This window comes from Poecile atricapillus, chromosome 14, assembly GCF_030490865.1.
Source record: "Poecile atricapillus isolate bPoeAtr1 chromosome 14, bPoeAtr1.hap1, whole genome shotgun sequence".
In the NCBI taxonomy this organism is placed as follows: Eukaryota; Metazoa; Chordata; class Aves; order Passeriformes; family Paridae; genus Poecile; species Poecile atricapillus.
Window position 1 is genome coordinate 15530691 of NC_081262.1, and position 19650 is coordinate 15550340.

Below are 19650 nucleotides of genomic sequence, written 5' to 3' on the forward strand. Positions count from 1 at the left end.
ACTTTTAAACCAAACTGAACTGGGCTCTGTCAGGCTTTCACCCTTTCCTACACACCAGGAAAACCACGTGAGGGGGAAAAAAGAGGATTTATACCTCACCCAGAGCAGCTCTTGCCTGGTCAGCCACCCAGAGTTGTCTTTTTGGGGGTTTTCTCCTGTGTGGACCCTCTGGTATCTCATAGGTGTGAAGGCTTTTCTGTGGTTTGGGAATGTTTGTCCTATTTCTTCCTGGATTTGAAGTTTTTTGGTGGTGATTAAACTCAGGGAAGGCATAAATGAAGGGATTCTGTCTGTCACACATCTGTTAAATGTGTTCCCTTTGGGATTCAGAGCTGTCGTCCAGCTGGTTGAACTTGGCACCAGAATTCAGGAATGACATTGGGATGAGGTTGTGAGGGGAACATCGCTGGGCCTTCACCCCAATGAAATGAAATGAAATTAAATGGAATTAAATTTCCCTCACAGAATCAGGGTTCAAGTAAAAGTTTGTTTCTAATTGAGATGGACCAGGCCCCTACTGCAGGCCCTGAGCTTCACCCTCGCTCTGCTCGCGTCTCCCTCCCGCACAGTGAGGCCTGTTCATATCCCAACCCCTCCTCCTGATCAAAAACACCTGAATCCGGGTGGTTTTTGGACACCTGGGCTGGTTTCCTCCCATCTCAGCAACAGCAGGGTACAAACAGGGCGTGTTGTTCCCTCACAGATACATTAGAACCACCTAAATCCCGATTCCTCCTGAAACCTGAGCTGGTCCCACACAGCAAAGCACTGAAGGGCTCTCCAAAGGTGAAAAGGGGGGATGTGCCCACACAACCCCACGGAGAAAGCTTGAAAACCCCACAACTCTTTCCCAAAAGCTCAGTTCTGAGAATCTCTTTTCCATTTCCAGCTCTGAACATCATTTTTGGGGCCAAGAGGTGTGACAGGAGTCAGCTCAGGCAGGCTCAGCTGCTGGATTAGGACTTGCCCAGGTGGGATTGGAGGTTTTGATGCTCAGGGCCTTTTTCAGTCCATTGATTTATCCCAAACTTTTCACCAGGTACAAACTTTGCAGCAGTGAATGTAAATGGGATGTGGAAAGGTTTTTGAGCTGATGTTTTAATGGTCTGCTGTTGTGATCAGAGAGAAATTCCCTTTGACTTCAGGTAGAATCCCACTCCTCTGGCCCTCAGCTGCTCATTCCCAGGGAGCTGAGGTCTCCAGGTAATGTCCCAACAGCTGCAGAGTCTCCTGGAAGCAGGGATGTGGGAATCATCTGGCAAATAAATGAATCTCTTTGCATTTCCAGCTGCATTTTGAGATATTTCTGGCACTTTCCCTGGGAGGGTGGGGAGGCCCAGATTCCCAGGGAAGCTGTGGCCACCCCTGGATCTCTGGAAGTGTCCAAGGCCAGGATGGACGGGGCTTGGAGCAGCCAGGATAGCGGAAGGTGTTGGGATTGGAATTGGATGAGCTTTAAGGTCCCTTCCACCCCAAACCATTCCAGGACTCTCTGATTCCATGATGTCAGCCCCAGAGCTCGAGCTTGGCTGGATCTGGGCACAAAACCCACCAGGGCAGAGCAGACCGAGCTCAGGCGATGCGAAATTCAATATTTTACACCCACACCACTAAAAATAATCCGCCGCCGCCAACTCTTCATCTGGAAAGAGGAACCACCGATGTCGCTGTGTCTTGGACAAGGCACAGCACTCAAGTCCTGACCATATTTAGCCATAAGATCATCTCCCAGGACTTCACAGAATCATGGAATCACAGGATGGTTTGGGTTGGAAGGGACCTTAAAACTCATCCAGTTCCAACTCCCGGCCATGGGCAGAGAATCAGGAATTTCTGCATGAGAGCGGAGTTTTAGAGAAAAATCTTCTGGCCAAGCGCCAGTTCTGCTGTCGTTATTTCTTTCTCTCTGCTATCTCCGTGCTTCATTTCATCCCCCAAATCGCTGTGTTGAGTTCCTGAAGGTTGCTAAAACCGTGTGGTGCTAAGGAGGCAGCAAGAGGGAGGAAATTCTGTCTCTAGAAAATGCTCCACACAGCTGAAACCAGGCCACCTATTCAGGTGTCAGGTTTAGATTTTGTCATTGTAAGCACAGAAACCTGAAACATTTTTCCCAAATGTGTTGAAAGCTGTAAAGACATTAAAGATTATTCATGGAATATTCATTTGCAGGAAGAGGGTTTTTTTTTTTTTAATGGATGAATATTTCACACAGCGTGTGCAGTTGCTTGAAGGAAAAGGTGATCATACTCTGAGTGCTGTTTAAATAGTTCCTGATATTAAGGATATCAGGAATTAGAGGTATCAGGACACTTAATTTTTAAGATTGGAATCCCAGAATGGTTTGGGTTGGAAGTGACATTAAAGATCATCCAGTTTCAACACCTTGCCATGGGCAACTTCTCCTTAAGTTAAAATCCTTCCTAGATTTTCTTTAACTGATTATTATTAGAGAAAAACTCCCTCAGAATCAGCCCTCAAACTTTCCCTCCCAGGTGCTGTAACACCATCACCTTGCTGAACAATTTTAACCACAAACACACTGCACTTGCTGCCCTGAACACCGGAAAATATCTTTATTTTATTCACAGGTCCCATCGGCTTTTTCCCCTTACGAAAACTCCATTCCCTGTGCCAGCAGCACATTAAGACATCGCAGCTTTCCCTCTCCAGCTTTCCCTGGTTCACAATTCCCATTTTTTGAGGTCGAGTCCTGGCTGAGGCTGTGTGGAGCTCTGGTACCATCTACTGGGGGAAGCCTCAGCTGCTGGATGTGGCTTTTCCTCGCTGATGTCGCGACAGAAGTGGTGACAGCAGGACTGGGAGGGGAACAACCCAAAATCACCCAGACCTGGGGGTACTGGTGACAGCAGCTGAACATGAGCCAGCAGAGTTCTTCTGGTGGCCAAGAAGGACAGTGTCCCTGGCCTGGATCAGGAATGGTGTGGCCATTCCTCCCCTCATTCCCATTCCTCCTCCTCAGCTCATTCTTCCCCTGTACTCAGCAGTGGTGAGGTCACACCTCGAGTCCTGTGTCCAGTTCTGGTCCCTCAGTTTGGGAAGGACATTGAGAGCCTGTCCACAGGGCAACGAGGCTGGTGAAGGGCTGGGTGTCGCCCTGAGAATCAGACATTTAGATATTGTTTTCATAATTTCTAGCTACTTTCCCAGGAAAGTAACTGTAAGCATAGGTGTTTATACATTCCATTAAAGATGTACCTTTTGATGGATGTCTGTCACTGCCAGTGTGGTTGGGAAGGTGGTAACCTGACTATCTGGTCAGGTTGTCGAAAACCTATAAATACTGAAAGAACAAATAAACTTCCTTCTTCTTTCATCTCACTTTGATCTGTGTGAATGATTTTGTGTCCGACAGTGACAGCTGGGAACACAAACGCTGCGAGGAAGGGCTGAGGGAGCTGGGGTTGCTCAGCCTGGAGAAAAGGAGACCCAGAGGTGACCTGGGCACTCTCCACAAGTCCCTGAAGGGTGGTTTCAGCTCTGACAGAACCACAGGACGCAGCCTCAAGCCGCACCAAGGGAAATTTACCTTGGATATATTAGGAAAAGGTTTTTTAGGGAAAGGGTGATGAAGTACTGGAACTGTCTGCCCGGGGAGGTGGTGGAATCACCATCCCTGGATGTGTTAAAGAAACACAGCTTGAGGTGTTTGGGCTGGGTTGGACTCGATGAGCTTCAAGGTCTCTTCCAGCCTGGTGATTTTGTGTGAACAAAACTGCCCCAAGTACTCGAGGTGTGGCAACCCCAGTGGTGTGGGGGTCTTCACTAATGAAAATTGTAACTAATAATTTGTGAGAACCAATCAGGTCCTGCCAGACTGGGTGTGGGTGTCTCAATAATTAGATATGTTGCTCTTATGTGGCAACTAAATGTGAAATAGTCGATTAGGTGCTGGTAGAAAGGGTGTGGGGGTCTGGGTAACTACGGGCGAACTGGATGTTAAAGTTTTCAGTAAAGCCTGAATTGGGAAGAAGCAGTAAAGTTCGGGAGGAATGCCTGTGGGGGTTTAAGAACTTCAACGGGAAGAGTTGTTGAAGAGTTAAGCAGCTGGAGCTTCAGGGAAAAACGTGGAAGATTAATAAATTTGTGAGTATGAACTTCATCCAGGGTTAGCTTAAATCGAGTATTGATGGTCATACAAGGCGTGATGGGGATCACGTGTTAAAGGGGGAATATGTAATATTTGGAACTTTACCTTCCTACTGCCTCGGCCAGGGGAGAAAAGAGGAGGGAAATGAGGATAAAAGGAGACTGTGTCTCCCAAAAACTCCACAGATACCCCACAGAGGTATGGCGCAGTGGGCTCTCTCCGTTATCCGAATAAAGTTGATTTTTGCAGGAATTCTCCCGTCTCTTGGTGGACGCTGTCCAGTGGCATTTCCCGCACCTGATGGCACCGGGGCCACCGTGACGGACACAGGGGGACGGCACCCGCAGGGCGCTGCGCGGATGCCGATTCTGTGGAGAATAAAGCGCTTATTGAGCGGTTTTTATTTACACAATTTTATTGAAGCCGCGGCAGCCCCCGGGCCGTGCCCTCACCAAACATGGCGGGCGCTGTGAGGGCGGAAGCGGCGCGCGGGGCCCGTCCCGGGGTCGCTGTCCCGGAAGCGCTCGGGGCCTTCAAAGAGTGGCGGGCGGCGGGAGCGGGAAAGCACCGGGAATTGCGGGAAAACGCCGGGAATTGCGAGAAAACGCCGGGAATTGCGGGGAAAACGGCACGGCTGGAAGGGCTGAGTGGGTAGGGGGAGCTCCTTGTGGGGAGGTTGGGCTGGGGGTGCGGTGGGGCCGTTGGGAGGGGGCGGTTGGGGCGGGGGGTGCGTGAGGCGTTTGGGGTGAGGAGGGAGGAGAAGGGACGGGGACATTAAAAGAAGGGACATTGAAGATCATCCAGTTTCAATCCTCTGCCACGGGAAACTTCTGCTTAAGTTAAAATCCTTCCTAGATTTTCTTTAGCTGGTTATTATTGGCCCAGAATATAAAATTGGCTCAGAATCGGTCCTCAAGCTTTCCCTCCCATCGCTTGCTGTGGGCTGGGGCACGTTGGAATTTTTGGGAAAAAGGAGTAAGGGTGTTGTGCTGGGTGTTCCTGGTGACATCAGGGTTAAGGGACAACTCGAATTGTTAACAGGAGTTGTTACCGCAGAATTCTGGAATGGTTTGGGATGGGAGGAACTTTAAAGTTCATCCCTGACAGTAAAATTCGGGAAGGAGAAAAGCCCCTCCAGTGTTACATAGTGATAGAGAGTCAGGCTTTACTTTATTCAGGCCAGGATGTGCCACACAAAATATTCCATATACAGACAGCTTTTTACTAAACACCTTGCAGATTTATACACACAAAACCCAAAGTAATTCCCATTCATTGGTCCCAAATTTAAATAGTTTCCAACAATCCAGTCCCACCACTTGGCATGGGCAGGGACACCTTCCGATAGATCAGGATTCTCCAAGGCTCATCCAGCCTGGCCTTGGACACTTCCAGGGATCCAGGAACAGCCACAGCTCCTCTGGGAACCTGTGCCAGGGCCTGCCCACCCTCACAGGGAAGGATTTGTCTCAAAATCCCCTCTAACCCTGCCCTGTCAGTGGGAGCTCACTCCCCTGTCATTCCACAGCCAGTCCCACCAAACCCACCAGAAGAAAGGCTCATCTCATATTTGAATTTTTTCCTTTTTTCTTCTCCTTATCTTCAGGGTTCTCTGAGCTCTGGGGGGAAGCTCCAGAGGGTTTTGAGCTGCTGAGTGCACTGAGGATGAAGCATCTCTGGCTCTAGTGTAATTTACCCAATAGAGAAGAAGAATTTGGGTCTTGGAGATGTCTTTTTCTTCCCCTGTTGAGGAAAACACCTTAACAGTGCAAATGGACAGTCAGTGTTACCCTGATGGCTGCCAAGTAATTCCAGTTTGGAAGTTGGTGGCCATGTGGCCATCAGAAAAGGAAGAGGAGGAGACCATAATCCTGATCAGTGATGATGATGATGATGATGAAGTGCAGTGCCCAGATGATGATGCTGAAGGGGAGAGCACCCAAGGGAGTTCTGTCCTGCTTGTAGAGCCACAAGGTAAGAACTGTTCCCTTGCTGCTGCTGGAGTTCCCTGAAAGGCTCGGGGAATAAACTGAATTAATTCTGTGTTATGCCTGAAATCCTGTCCTTGTGCTGCACAAGTGAATAAAACCAGGGGGGAAATCCTCAATTTGTGGGGATATCTCTGATGGCACTGCTTTAAAGGCTGCTGCTGTGTAGTTTTAAAATACTTCAAATTGAGTTCAGACTGGGCCTTTTCAATGTCAGCTGGGTTCTTTTTTGGTTTCATACCCTCTGGTTTGACAGTGCATGGAAGTTTTGTGTGCTGTTCTGTCAGATCCCAAAAAGTGCTTTGAAGTGTTCAAAAAGTAAATACCAGTAATCTCTGAAGAAGTTGTAGTTGCCTTTACGCTGATTTACACCTCCTGCTCTCTTTCCCACAGAGAAATCTCCCCTGGAAGAGAATAAATCAGAGGAAATGGTGGATGAGGAAGGGGATTTGGTGGTCACCTACTGTAAGCAAGCAGATGTGATGCCTCACGCGAGACACGACTGCACCGTACACCCCTTCCAGTATGTCCCCCTTGGGGTCCCATTTCCCACATTTAGCTTTGAAAACAGCTGTAGAGCTGGGTAAGGATGTGATTTTTCCTAAATAACCTGGTTTTCAACCTTGCAGGAGAACAGAGAGTGATACTTCCTCCCCTCTTGGGAAAAACGCGGATATTTGTGACGAGTGCTACTGCTACATCTGTGACAAACTGGCTGCCAAGGTAAGGGCAGGGCACAGCTTGCAGGAGACAAAATTGGGGATCAAATGAGAGCTTCAGCCAAGTCCTGTCTTAATCTCAGATTTTTGGCAGCAGCTCTGCTCAGATGGCTGCACTTAAATCACTCTGACTCCCAAATTCTGGAGGACAGCAGGTCAGGTGTAATATAAAATGAGTTTAAATGAGTATATATTGAATAGGCAGGAGGGAACTGTGAAAGGGCTTTTAACAGTTGTTTTTTACGCAGGATGAAACAAAGAACTACAGCAGGCTGCATAAAGCAATGCACAACAATACCTGTACTATAGCTGGCAAAGAAATAGGATAGGAGTCAGTAATTCTACCCTCCCAGGAAAGAGTTAAGGACTCAAAGAGAATAATACAGGAAATCTGATTAACAGTTCCCAGTAACTACTAAAAGTGTGGTTTTGTTGGGGTTTATTTCTAGGCTGGACAGTTGTTGGAGCAAACATACATTTATTTTTATTATATGTCCTGTTTGCTTTGGGGACACATTGCATTTCATGAAATCAGATTACTAAATCAGACCTTTTTTAAGGAATTAGAGAAATGCCAGCTTTTCAGACTGTCCTCACTGGAGTCAGGAGTGGAGGGAATTGTGTGGGGGTGGTTTATTTGTTTGGACCTTCAGTGAGCTTCAGAAGACTTTGAGCTGTGAGCAAAGTTGGCAAAGACTGTTCCAGTTTCCAGTGGAGAGGGTGCCAGCCCTGAGGGTCTCTGTGAAGGGCTCAGCAATGACACCTAATCAGTAAAGGACTTTTTTTTTGTAATGGTTGCCACGATATCAAATTGTTACCTGTCAAAATATTTACTCAGGTGCAAGAAGGACGAAGGGAATTGTGACCCCCTCACTCAGTGCCGAGGGGAAAACACAAGAATCCAACAGCCCCTCTGTTTTTTTCTATGTTTTCTAACCCAGTGCCAGCTCTGGACAGCCCCTTCCCTGTGCCACTGCAATGCCCACAACAAAAGCAACTTCTGGAAGGCTGAGAGGAACTCTGCCCTGGCTGGGATCCTGGCCACCTTCAACCTGGAGCTGCTGGAGCTGGACACAGAGCTGCGCCACGGGGGTGGGTGCTCTCCTCCCCCTGGGACCTGGGGCTGCTCAGGCCCTGGCCTGAGGAACAGCTTGGCTGCTCCACACCAATCCTTGGGGAGTTTTTAAGGAGCAGATTGCTGTGCCTGCTTGCTTTTGGCATGCTCGGACCAGGGATGGGTTTGCAGGTGCAGATTCCTGGTTTTTTCCATTTGGGAGAGTCATAGGATGGGTTGGGGTGCAATGGGGCTGGAAGATCATTTCATTCCAACCCCTTCCCATGGCAGGGACAGCTCCCACTCGCCCAGGGTGCTCCAAGCCCCATCCTTGGACACTTCCAGGGCAGCCACAGCTGCTCTGGGCACCCTGTGCCAGGGCCTCCCCATCCTCACAGCCAGGAATTCCTTCCCAATATCCCACCTTAACCTCCCCTCTTCAGCAACAAAGTTTTCCTGACCAACAAAACTGGATGCAAACAATTTCCTAAATAATTCCACATGGGCAGCTTTTCTTTTTCCTAAATAATTTCACGTGGGAAACTTTCTCTTTTGTTTTTGAAAAAATATGCAAAACTTTTCATGCAATTTTTTCTTGTTTTTTGGTCTTGTCTCTTAGGAAATCTCCTAGAAAAATTCATCAAGGATCTTTCTCTAGCCTATAACAAGTACCTGACAGGAGAAAGGATGTGTCCCCCAGGACATGAATGTTTCTGCAAACCAAAATTGCCCCCAGGGCAGTGCAGTGTCTGCAGCTCACAGAACCTGGAGGTGGTGTACAGGTAAGTGACAGCAAATTTGGGTTTGTCAGGGCAACTTTGATTTATTTAATGAATTATAATCGGAATTGTGGCACCTGAGATAGCAAAAATAGAGTTGAGAGAACTGAGTTGGTCATCAAGATAAACTGCACTTGGCTGTAGTTTAAAATTAATGTGTATTTAAATCTGTGCTGTGCAGGACACCTGGTGATCTCTGATTATTGTAACCTGGGAAAGTGGGGACCTAAAGCCTGGGTTTTGGGGTGGCTTTAGGTGGGATTTTGGGAAGGAATCCTTCCCTGGGAGGGTGGGGAGGCCCTGGCACAGATTCCCAGAGCAGCAGGGATCCCCCTGGAATTGCCCAGGGCCAGGCTGAGCAGGACTTGGAGCAGCCTGGGACAGTGGGAGGTGTTGGGGTTGAGATTTAAGGTTCCTTCCAAGCCAAACCATTCTGGGATTTTTACCGATTTCTTTCTTAGAACGAGTTTCACCTTTTCACTGGTATAACAAACCTTCAAAACACCCGAAGTATTGGTTGTGCCAGCACCTTCTCAGTGTGTTGGAGATCCTCTGAAGGCAAGGCAGGGCTCTTGACTGCTCTCAAGCTGTGGGATGGCCACAATTACCACTTGTTTAGGAAGCCCTGTTGTTGCAGAGCCTTGATCTTACAGGCCCCTTGACTTTCACAGGTACTCTGATGTTTTCGAGCTGGTAACAAGATTTTTAAATCAGGCAGAACAAGAAAGCCCCAAAGCTGCTGCTGTCATGCTGCTGGGAGCAGCTAAACAGATTGCCCTGCACAAAGACCCTGCTCTGTAAGTACCTGGCCACAGAGAGTGGAGGGATCTTCCTTCTTTGCTCCAGGGGAGGGGAATTAGTGGGAGAATCCTGGGGGTTTGTTTATTGGGATTAAGGAAAAGTCAGAATTCCAGTGGGGGCTGCAGCGCAGCGAGAGGAGGATGAACACACTGAGGGAGAAGTGGGATTTGGAGGAAAAGGTGAGGTTGGATGTGAGAGGGAAAAGTTAAGAGATGATTTAAAAAACCCCTGCCACGGGAAAGGCAGATTTAACACAAAACAACAAAGTTAGTTGGCAGGATTTGCTCTGCTGCTTACAGGAGAGTTTAGGCACAACAAAGGAAAACAAGCAACAGCAAACCCGAACATAATCCAGGCATTCAGAAAAGGAAACGAACCGAGAAACACCGAGGGGAGTGTGGGACAAAGGGAACAGCAAAGATAAAAGCAACTCGGCCTTAAAAGCTTAACAGCACTCCCGCACTTTAAATTATACCTTAAGCTTAACAATTCAACAAAGAAGTGGCCCTTACACCTAATTTAAGCTTAGCTTAAAATTCAACAATTTCAGGGAAATAACACTTAGCAGCATTTAATCTGATTTAGAGCCTCGAAGTTACACTTAGCAACACAGCAGAGCATTTTTCAGCAGCACGAAGAGCTTTGCTTGGTGAAACCTGAACATTTTGGGGTGTAATTTCGGGGGGTTTGGTGAAAGAGAAGGAGATGATGTCTGGGTTGGTTTGAAACAGCAGCTCCCCTGCAATTCCTGCTGAGGAGTGATCCAGGTTTGCGAGGAGCAGGCTGCATTTGCTACCTGGGAATCTTGCACTGTGTTTTGCACTTTAGCTCTTGTTTCTGTCTTTGTAGGAATTTTTATCAGCATGCCAGCTCCCAAGATTTCTCCTTACAAAGTGTTTTCCTCAACAGTTGAGTACAGAGAAGGTGAAAAGGCAGGAAGGGGAGCTGGGCATTAATTAGTGCTGTTTTTTTCCAGGCTTAGGAACTGCCAGAACCTTGGCCACACTGCTTCCCTAAGGATCGCTGTCCCATTTCTGTTCCATAGGTAAGATTGGTTTCCTTGCTGGCTGCAGAACTTTGAGCTTGGCTTTAAAATACGTTTCAAGTGACAAATCCTCTGTCCAGAGGCACGTGGGAGGCCAGAGCAGGTTGTGGTTGTTCCACCAAGGAGTGAATTGTGGCTGGGAGAGGTCACAGCAGCAGCCTGGCAGGATTCCACTGGGATGGAGCACAGAAAAGCTCCCCCAGAGGCTGGAGAATGAGGACACCCAGCTCCCTTGGCTTAATTCACTTCCCATTTTAGCTCTATCCTTCACCTTTCCCCCCAGATTCACCTGTCACAGAAGGTTGATGAGTGAAGAATTAAAATCTTTCCAGCCCAGTTCTATATTCTCACCTTCTCTGGAACTAATGACAGTGTAGTGCAAAACTAGCACAGACAGGTACAGCCTAAATCTTTCAGCAGTTTTCATTTTAAATTGCTAGTCTTGATTTCATTTCTTACTTGGAACAAAAAAGGGGAGAGTTTCTTTATCTCTTTGCTAAAATTTTAAAGAGTGAGCTCTTCTTTTTTATCTCCACTTACCAATTAATACAAAAGTGGTTCCAGTAGCAGGGAATGGTGCAGGAGCTCAGGTCCAGCACAGTTTGAAGTCTTTGCTGTACACATTCTTTGGAGATCTTTGTTTTAAAGCTTAAACCTCACAGAACATTGGTTTTAAGCAGCACAGTAATAAAGCAGAAATTCAAATACAGATCCAAACCAAAAAAACCCCAAACTTGAGTAGTGTCCCATATAATTAAAATAAAGACAACTTGTTAGTAACTCACCTCATTTTAAAATACCCTTTTTGAATTGTTTTTCTTTTCAAATCACAGGATCACAACCCGGCTGCAGAGGATGCTGGTGTTGTGTGACTTCCCAAAAATTCTCTATGAAAAGTTTGTTGACTTTTATCATTCCATCTCCCTTCCCTGTCACTGCTTTGCCTTCGCAAACAGGTGAGTTCCTGGGCTTCTGTTTGGATCCAGTTGCCTGTGGAATGTTCTTTCCCTGATAATGAAAGTGGAATTTTACAGAAATATTTCAGTATCTGCTGCTTTCCTTGTTTGTTGTTTGATGCCGTGCCTGAGCTGTTCTCCCTAACATTCATTTCCTTTCCCCCCAGAACTGGGCTCTAAACCCCCAAATGTTTTATTAATCAAACTTCCCAATCCTTAAAGGAGCTGATTAGCAATGTACAACAAAACACAGTTAAAAATAACTTTGTTTTTATCCTTCCAGCTTGAATGTTTTGCACTGGGACCACGTGTTACTGACCACAGTTTTAAAAGGGCAGAACATCACTGGGCAGAGGAGACAGAAAGGAAGGAAAATGTACCTGTGGGAGGCACTCCCTGTTGTGGAAGCTCGAGTGGAGAAACTGCTGGAGAAAAAAAAGTGAGATTGGTTTGGCTTTTTCATTTTGGGAACTCAGTTCTTCTATTTTGACAGCTCCAAACCTCTGTGCTTTGGTATAATCGGGAAAAACAAAACAAAGAATTATTTTTGTTTTATTTTTTTTCTCAGCAAGGCCAGGAACTTTTTGAAGTTTCTCAAAGGCCTTGGAATGCCTCAGGACCAAAAAATAGATTGCTGGAGTGGCTCATTTCTGTGTCTCCATAAACCCTACAGGTTTTGCATGTTGATTTTTCAAGGAATTCCTCTTCATCAAAGGCTGACAAGTGGAGGGCAGCCAGAAAAGTCTGTTCTGGGTCTTCAGAGAGATTTCTGTACTCCAGAAAATCCAATATTCCAAAGCATCCAGTCCACTTAAAGAGTTCAACTGAAAGGCAGCCTTTGGTGTTACCTTGCCAGGGCTGAGATAACCTGGGGATAACCTCCAGGGCTTTATTTCCAGCTGTGTTTCTGTCCTGCTGTGCAATGTCTCATGTGTGGGAAGCTCTCCTTTCATTGCAGGAAGTGTTTTCCACTTCCTTCCCCTTCCTTCTCACCTCCTGGTTTCCTCCCCAGGTACAGGGAGGTTGTTCGGTACCTGAGAGCTGTGAAATGCAGTGAAAACGGAAGGTAAATGGCTTTTCCATTTTCCCTCTCTTTCCCTCATTTCCTTTTTCCTCCCTTCCTTTTCCCCTCTTTTTCCTCCTTTTCCCTTCTTCTCCCTTCTTTTCCCTCTCTTTCCCTTATTTCCTTTTACCCTCTTTTTCCACCCTTTCTTTTCCCCTCTTTTTCCTCCTTTTCCTTTCTTTCTCCTCCCTTCTTTCCTCTCTCTTTCCTTCCTTCCCCCTCTTATTCTTCCCTTTCCTTCCCCCTCTCTCCAACCAGATCTCTCCACAAATCTTGATGAAACCCAAACCTTCATTTCCTCTTTGCAGGCTCCGAGACCTTCGGGACCTGATCCCGTTCTACCTGTGCAAAACTGGGAATTTCCTGGATGCTGCCCATTCCCTGCTGATCCCTGTCAACAGCCTGGCCTGCTGCTCTGCCTGCAGGATCACTCCCTGCCAGTTCAAGATCTACCTCAAGATCTTCAGGACAGGCTGTGTTCCCTCTGGGAATGAGATGCTGGAGACAGGGCCCTGGCTTACAGCTGGCAAGTGTCCTTCCTTCCAGCTGGGAATTGGGTGAGGGTGGGGAGACCCCTGGATCCCTGGAAGTGTCCCAGGCCAGACTGGACAGGCCTTGGGGCAACCTGGGATAGTGCTGGGTTGGAACTGGATGGGCTTTGAGGTTCTTTCCAACCCAAACCATGAGAACAGCAGGCAGGAAGGATGACTTGGTGGTGCAGCGTGGATTTATTCACTTCACTTTGCTCAAAACGCTCATTTTGTCAGTTTTTTGTGAGCTTCTGCTGAAAGCAGGGGAAGAGAAAGGATTGAAAGCAAGTCCAAAGTCCTTCATTCCCTGCCAGCATGGCCACTGTCCATGGGGAATTGGCTTTGTGGCTCAGCCATGACCTTGAGGAGGAAACCTCCTGATGGGAAATGTTTCATCATCAGAGTCATTAGCTCTGGTAATTGTCATCATCTGTCCTGGGCTTGCTGCTTCTCAGGGTGTCTCCTGCCGTGAAAGATTGATTTGGGGGTTGTTCCCTGCTGGCAGAATTCTTGGAAGTGTGAGATCCCTGGGAGTGGTGTGATTGGAAGTGTGAGATCCCTGGTGTGGTGTGATACCCACAACAAACACTTCCTTTGGGATCACCTGGCTCTGTCTGGATTGTGTCCAGTTCTTTGCAGCTTTCCAGAACTGTGTTTCGTGGCTGGTATTTATCTATTCCACCAACAAACCTGTGTAAAACAGCTGCAAACACTTGCTGGCTCTGTAGGAACAGGTCTGTGAGCAGGTGAATATCCTGGCTGTGTTCCTGCTCTGGAGTTCTTTGAGGTGTGTAGGATCTGGGTTTGATTCTTTTCATTTCCATCCCTGCAGGCTCTCCCCTGAGGAACACTGTGCTAATTAAGCAGGCACTCAAACTGCTCTACAGCAGCGAGGCACTCTACAGGAACGTGAGTGAGGCCAAAATTCCCTCTTCTCTCCTGTTCCCACTCCTTCAGAGCGCTAGGATTTACTGACCCTTCCTTTCTCTGAGTAATTTACCCCTTTGAGAAGATTTCACTTTGTAACACAAATGTTCTGTTGTTTTTTTAGGCCAAATGTTGGAGTTCGTTCATCATGATTTTGGGGAGCAGCAATTCCCTGGAAAAGAGGGGGCAGCTGCTTCCCTTATCCCTGAAGGAGCCCCCCCTTAGCTTCCAAGAGGTACCAGACAGTGCTGAGAGAATCTGCTGGGTTTGGACAAGATTCCATTGGATGTGGGAATTTACTCCTCCTCCCAAATGCCAGAATTAATTTCCAGTGCCTCACCCCGTGCTCCTGTGCCCAGGGTGACTCTGCAGGACGTGGGGATTCAGGAATGTTCCGGGCACCTGGAAATGGGTTAATTCTGCTCCCAGCTCAGGGCCTGGGACTGGTTCTGGATCTGCTCATGGGGAGCTGGATCAGATCAGAAAGTGCCTGGAGAAGGGGGAATGGCTTCCCACTGCCAGAATTCCTGGCTGGGAGGGTGGGCAGGCCCTGGCACTGATTCCCAGAGCAGCTGGGGCTGCCCCTGGATCCCTGGAAGTGCCCAAGGCCAGGCTGGACAGGGCTTGGAGCAGCCTGGGATGGAGGAAAGTGTCCCTGCCCATGGCAGGGAGTGATTTTTCCATCTCAGCCCTACAAAAATGCAAGAATTTTTGATAGGGTTTGATAGGGTTTGGTTGGTAGAGCCTCAACATCCCTTGAGTGTGATGTGGAACAGGCACCACCCTCTGCAGAAATGCTGGAAAAATCACTGAGAAGCACATTTAAATCCCATTTCTGGCACAGTTTGGGGTTGGTTTGGGGGGGATCTGCCACCCTTGTCCCTCACTGTCCCCTTGCAGAATGTGCTGGCTGCCAGTGCCAACTTCCTGAAGGATCTCAAGTCTGGAGTTAATGTCTCTTTACCATCTGCTATTTTCACTGGTGAGGTGAGTGATGACAACAAAGGAATTTACTCCCAGCAGTGAAGAACGTTGGCTTTTAACAAAACCTTTTAAGAGTGGCCTGGAGGATTTTTTGGGGGGTGATCAGTTTAAGATTAGCATGGTTTAAATTCTGGAGCAGATAGAAAGGTAGAGAAATGAGGGTTTCTTCTGCTCTGCACATCTTCAATCCAGGAGGAATCTGTATCCCTGTCCAAATTTATGGATTTATAAAGGAGGAGGACTGGGAATAATTGATTGTGTCTTAACCTCTCCCAGGGTTTGGCTCAGACAGGACACTGGGGCTTCTCGTGCCTGTCTCAATACTCAGATTGCCCAGAAGTTCTAAATTTCTTTTAAATGAAGGGTTTCAGTTATGTGGAAGTTGTTTTAAGGTGGCAGGAAAAACATTCCATGTTCAATGAAGTCATCTAAGGAGCTGCCTTATTCTTTTTTACTTTTTTTAAGGAAATTTTAGTTTATTCTCCAAATATGTGACTACTCCTGAGCTGGATTTTTTTCCCCTTTAATTCCCTATTTCTGCTCCTGTGTGAGATTTCACATTTCTCTGAGCCCTTTGAGAAGCACCAGAAATAAAATCCCTGATCCATTCCCCTGGTTTTTAACTCTTGGGGAGTTTCTTGTGGATTTGTTGTGTGACCTCCAAGCTCTCTGGCTGAACTGGAAGAGCTCAGTGCTGGTTTTGAGTGGATAAATAAAGGGAAAGGGGCTGTTAAATCCTTTCTTTCCTTGTTGCTGTCTCTTGTGTAGCTGCACCACGAGGCTTCTTTCATCCTGGCAGTGCAAGCAGTGCAGCAGATGCTTTGTTGTGACCTTCCCCACTTGAATTCCTTCATAGAGCTAGTCCTGGCCTTTGGGGTGAGTCCTAGGAACTGATTCCTGTTCTGAGAGATTAAAACAAATCATTTTGAAAAAGCTGTGATGATGAAACCACCATCCTGGAGGTTTTAGCTACATTTAATTCGACTTTAATCTTTATTTTTTTTTTTACTTTATTTTAAGGAATGATTGGTGCTGAGGTTAAATCACTGATCAAATCTTATCTCTTAGAAAAACTTCTGGCCTCTGAGGCTGTTGCTGGACCAACTTTCCTATGAGGAGCACATCCTGTGTGGCACTGCCAACCTGCTTTTTAGGGATCTGAGTCGGGAGAAAGCCATGATGCTGAGAGTGTGAGTCAGGAATGCAGCAGAGGGATCACCTGAGCTCCTGGGAAGCAGCTTGGGCTGAGTCAGGGATGGAAATCTGGGCAATGCACAGGTGGGGTTGCTGGAGTTCCTTCATCCTGATTTGGGGAGCAGCTGCTTCCCTCGTCCCTGGGAGAGCCCCCCTTGGCTTCCAGCAGTGCTGGGAGAATCTCCTGACTGGGGTTTGGATAAGGTTCCATTGGATGTGGGAATTGTCTTCTTCTCCCAAGTGCCAAGTTAACTTCCTGTGCCTCAATCCTTCTGGTTTTGTTGTTCAGGTGGGAGAACCTTGGTCCCCAGTACGTGGGGGAGTTCCTGTGCCTGTTCCTGACCTCCAGACACAAGAGGATGCAATCCGTGGGGCTCCTCAGCCTCAACATGGTCCTAGAGAACCTGCACCTGTGAGTGAGGGGGAGCCTGAAATCCTGGGATTGTCCCACTGGGACTGCCCCAGAGCTCCTGAAATCCTGGGATTGTCCCAGGGCTCCTGAAATCCTGGGATTGTCACACTGGGATTGTCCCAGAGCTCCTGAAATCCTGGGATTGCCCCAGAGCTCCTGAAATCCTGGGATTGTCCCAGGGCACCTGAAATCCTGGGATTGTCACATTGGGGCTGCCCCAGGGCACCTGAAATCCTGGGATTGTCCCAGGGCTCCTGAAATCCTGGGATTGTCACATTGGGGCTGCCCCAGGGCACCTGAAATCCTGGGATTGTCCCAGGGCTCCTGAAATCCTGGGATTGTCACATTGGGGCTGCCCCAGGGCACCTGAAATCCTGGGACTGCCCCAGAGCTCCTGAAATCCTGGGATTACCCCAGAGCTCCTGAAATCCTGGGATTGTCACACTGGGATTGTCCCAGAGCTCCTGAAATCCTGGGATTACCCCAGAGCTCCTGAAATCCTGGGATTGTCACACTGGGATTGTCCCAGAGCTCCTGAAATCCTGGGATTGTCCCAGAGCTCCTGAAATCCTGGGATTGTCCCAGGGCATCTGAAATTCTGGGATTGTCCCAGGGCATCTGAAATTCTGGGATTGTCCCAGAGCTCCTGAAATCCTGGGATTGTCCCCTTGGAACTGCCCCAGCCCAACCCTCAGGTCCTGGGGTTCCCCCAGTCACTTTCCCATAAATCTGAGATCACCTTGGCTTGGAGCTGTGAGCTGTTGGATTTTTGTGGGGTTTTTGAGTCATGCAAAGCCAGCAGTGGCTGCACCTGTGGCCAGCTGGGAGGGAATGAGTGGGAATTCCTCTCTGTTTCAGATGTCCCTGGGCAAAGCAGCTCTGCACCTTTTTCCACGAATCAGTGAGTATCCCAGTTTTTATAGGATTGAACAGCAAAGCAGATCAATGAAACCCCTATCAAATAAATATTGAAATCTATCATTTTGTATGTAAAAAAAACCAAAACATTCCTGAAGGGGGAATTCTCTGTGTTTTGTCTCTTCCCAGGGGTTGAGGCAGCTCCCCTTTGGCACCACAGTTCACCACGAAGTTTCCAAGTTTGTCAGTGCTTTTGAGAAGCTTTGATTTGGACCAAATCCTCAGGAATGTTTTCCATTTGGGTTTTTTGCATCTGAGCAGTCTCTTCCTGGAGAGTTCCTTGGGTTTGCTGTTGTTGTTTCCTCCAGGAACAGTCAGCTAAAAACTGACTTTGCTGGCTCTGCAGTGGGAACAGAGCCACGTTTTGGGAGTTTGTTGGCAGTTCCACATATTAAGGAGTTGTTGGAAGAGGCAGCAGGCTGGAGTGGCTTTCAGAAGCTGAGAAAAGCAGGGAAACACAGATGGAGCAGGAAGCAGCAAAGGATTTTTTTTCCTCCTGTTGGGACACAAACCAAACTGCTGAGAGGGAAAAGCTTTAACCCAGGAGAAGGAGCTGAGAACTCCCTCTGCAGCAGTTTGGGGTCAAGTGCTCTGATTTTGGGTTTCATTCTAAACCAGGAGGCTGGAAGATAAAACTGAGCTTTACAACCCCAGGGTGGGGCAGCCAAGAGCTGAGTTTCTTTGAAAATAAACCAGATTTCAAGCTGGGTTTTTATTTTCTGCTGAGAAGAAGGTTTAGATTGGTGCTGGTGGCTCTGTGCATTTCCCAAATCCTAATTCTGGGGGGAATTAGGAGTTCACTCCGACCTGGGGAGATAAAAGAACATTTTGGAGCCTGGTTTGGGCTCTGTCCCTCTCTGCACTGCTTGGGCAAGCAGGAAAACAAACCTTAATATGTGACCAACTGCACTTTGCACAATTCCAGGGGTCTGGGGGCTTCTGCACCTCCTGTTAGCCCAAATTTCCTAAAAAAAAATGCACCTGGATGGAAATTGGACACCTTGGGAATTAAAACTGTTCAAGTTTCATTGTTACTTTGGCATTTTGGTGGTTGTTTTTTTTTTTGGTGGTTTATTTGGGGTGGGATTTTTGGGGTTGGGTTTGGGGTTTTTTATTTTTGTTTTTTGTTTGCTTGGAGTTTTTTGTGGTTTTATTTATTTTTTTTAATTGGGTTTTGGTCCTGTTTCTTGGAGGGTTGTGGGGTTTTTGGTCCTGGTTTTGTGGGGCTTTTGGGGTTTTTGTGGTTGGGCTTTTTTTGGTTTTGAGGGTTTTTTTTTTGCTTTGGGTTTATTTTATTGTTGGGATTGGATTTGTGGAATTTTTTTAGGGAGGGTTTATGTTTTTTTAGGAAATTAAGGGCTTTGGGGGGTTGGGGTTTCTTTTAGGATGTTGGGATGCTTTTGGGGGCTTGGAGTTGAGAGGGATTTGGGGGGATTTAAGTTTTTTTAGGACATTGAGGGATTTGGGGGGGCTTAGGGTTTTTTAGAGTTAAGATTTTCCTTTGGCTGTCAGGTTTGGGGTTTTTTTTTAGGTTTGAATTTTTGTTTTGGGGGTTGGACTGGGCCAGGCTGAGTCTCCTCCAGATCCCCCCATCCCAGGACCCCAAAAAGGGAACGGGAACAGATTTAGGGCAGGTGCTTTGTCACCTTTTCCAGCCTGGATTTCTTCCCCTTGGCACAGAAAATCTGGGAAGCACTTCTTTAGGAGCAGCCTATTAAATAATGATTCAATTTTTTATGGATGAGAAAAACCTTTCCTGGAGCTCTGCTCTTCCCTTTGGGCCTGGAATCATCCTGAAGGAAGGCTGAGCTCTGCTCCAGGTGAAATGGAGAGGAACAAAGCTCATTAAAAATGGGAAAATGTCCTTTGGAGCAGGAAATGGGGCCCTGGAGCTGCCCTCATCCCAATATTGGAGCAGACACAGCTCCAAGGCTGTGGAGGGAGCTGAGCTGGGAGGAAGAGACAGCACCAAAAGTGACATTTCTCCTAAAAACTGTGATGTTGCACCTAAAAATTGTGAATTTTCACCTGAAAATGGTGACATTTCTCCTGAAAGTGGTGACATTTCACCTGAAAATCGTGAATTTTCACCTGAAAGTGGTGACATTTCACCTAAAAATTGTGACATTGGACCTAAAAATTGTGAATTTTCACCTGAAAGTGGTGACATTT

The 19650-nt window shown here is 47.3% G+C and overlaps 1 protein-coding gene across 2 annotated transcripts; it reads left to right on the plus strand.

Annotated features, from left to right (window-relative positions):
• Positions 1–4633: 4633 nt before the first annotated feature.
• On the plus strand, positions 4634–18477 carry LOC131584732 (uncharacterized). 2 transcript variants are annotated; one of them, XM_058850129.1, is made up of 20 exons: positions 4634–4759; positions 5715–6082; positions 6490–6619; positions 6726–6819; positions 7757–7907; positions 8489–8651; positions 9320–9445; positions 10426–10494; positions 11328–11450; positions 11734–11889; positions 12463–12516; positions 12822–13039; positions 13876–13952; positions 14095–14205; positions 14871–14957; positions 15723–15830; positions 16023–16144; positions 16438–16560; positions 17419–17461; positions 17608–18477. In XM_058850129.1, exons 2-20 carry the CDS (start codon positions 5836–5838, stop codon positions 17683–17685), a joined length of 2280 nt encoding a protein of 759 aa, XP_058706112.1. In that variant the 5' UTR covers positions 4634–4759; positions 5715–5835; the 3' UTR covers positions 17686–18477. The 2 variants fall into 2 exon arrangements, with proteins under 2 accessions (XP_058706112.1, XP_058706111.1); XM_058850128.1 differs by having other exon boundaries at positions 4643–4755.
• The last annotated feature ends 1173 nt before the right edge of the window (positions 18478–19650 follow it).

Excerpts from the sequence above, each read along its gene's own strand:
- LOC131584732 (XM_058850129.1), top strand. The coding sequence starts at position 5,836 with ATGTCTTTTTCTTCCCCTGTTGAGGAAAACACCTTAACAGTGCAAATG. Across the intron at positions 13,953-14,094 it reads GCGAGGCACTCTACAGGAAC|GCCAAATGTTGGAGTTCGTT; the intron begins GTGAGTGAGGCC and ends TTGTTTTTTTAG. Across the intron at positions 17,462-17,607 it reads GCACCTTTTTCCACGAATCA|GGGTTGAGGCAGCTCCCCTT; the intron begins GTGAGTATCCCA and ends GTCTCTTCCCAG.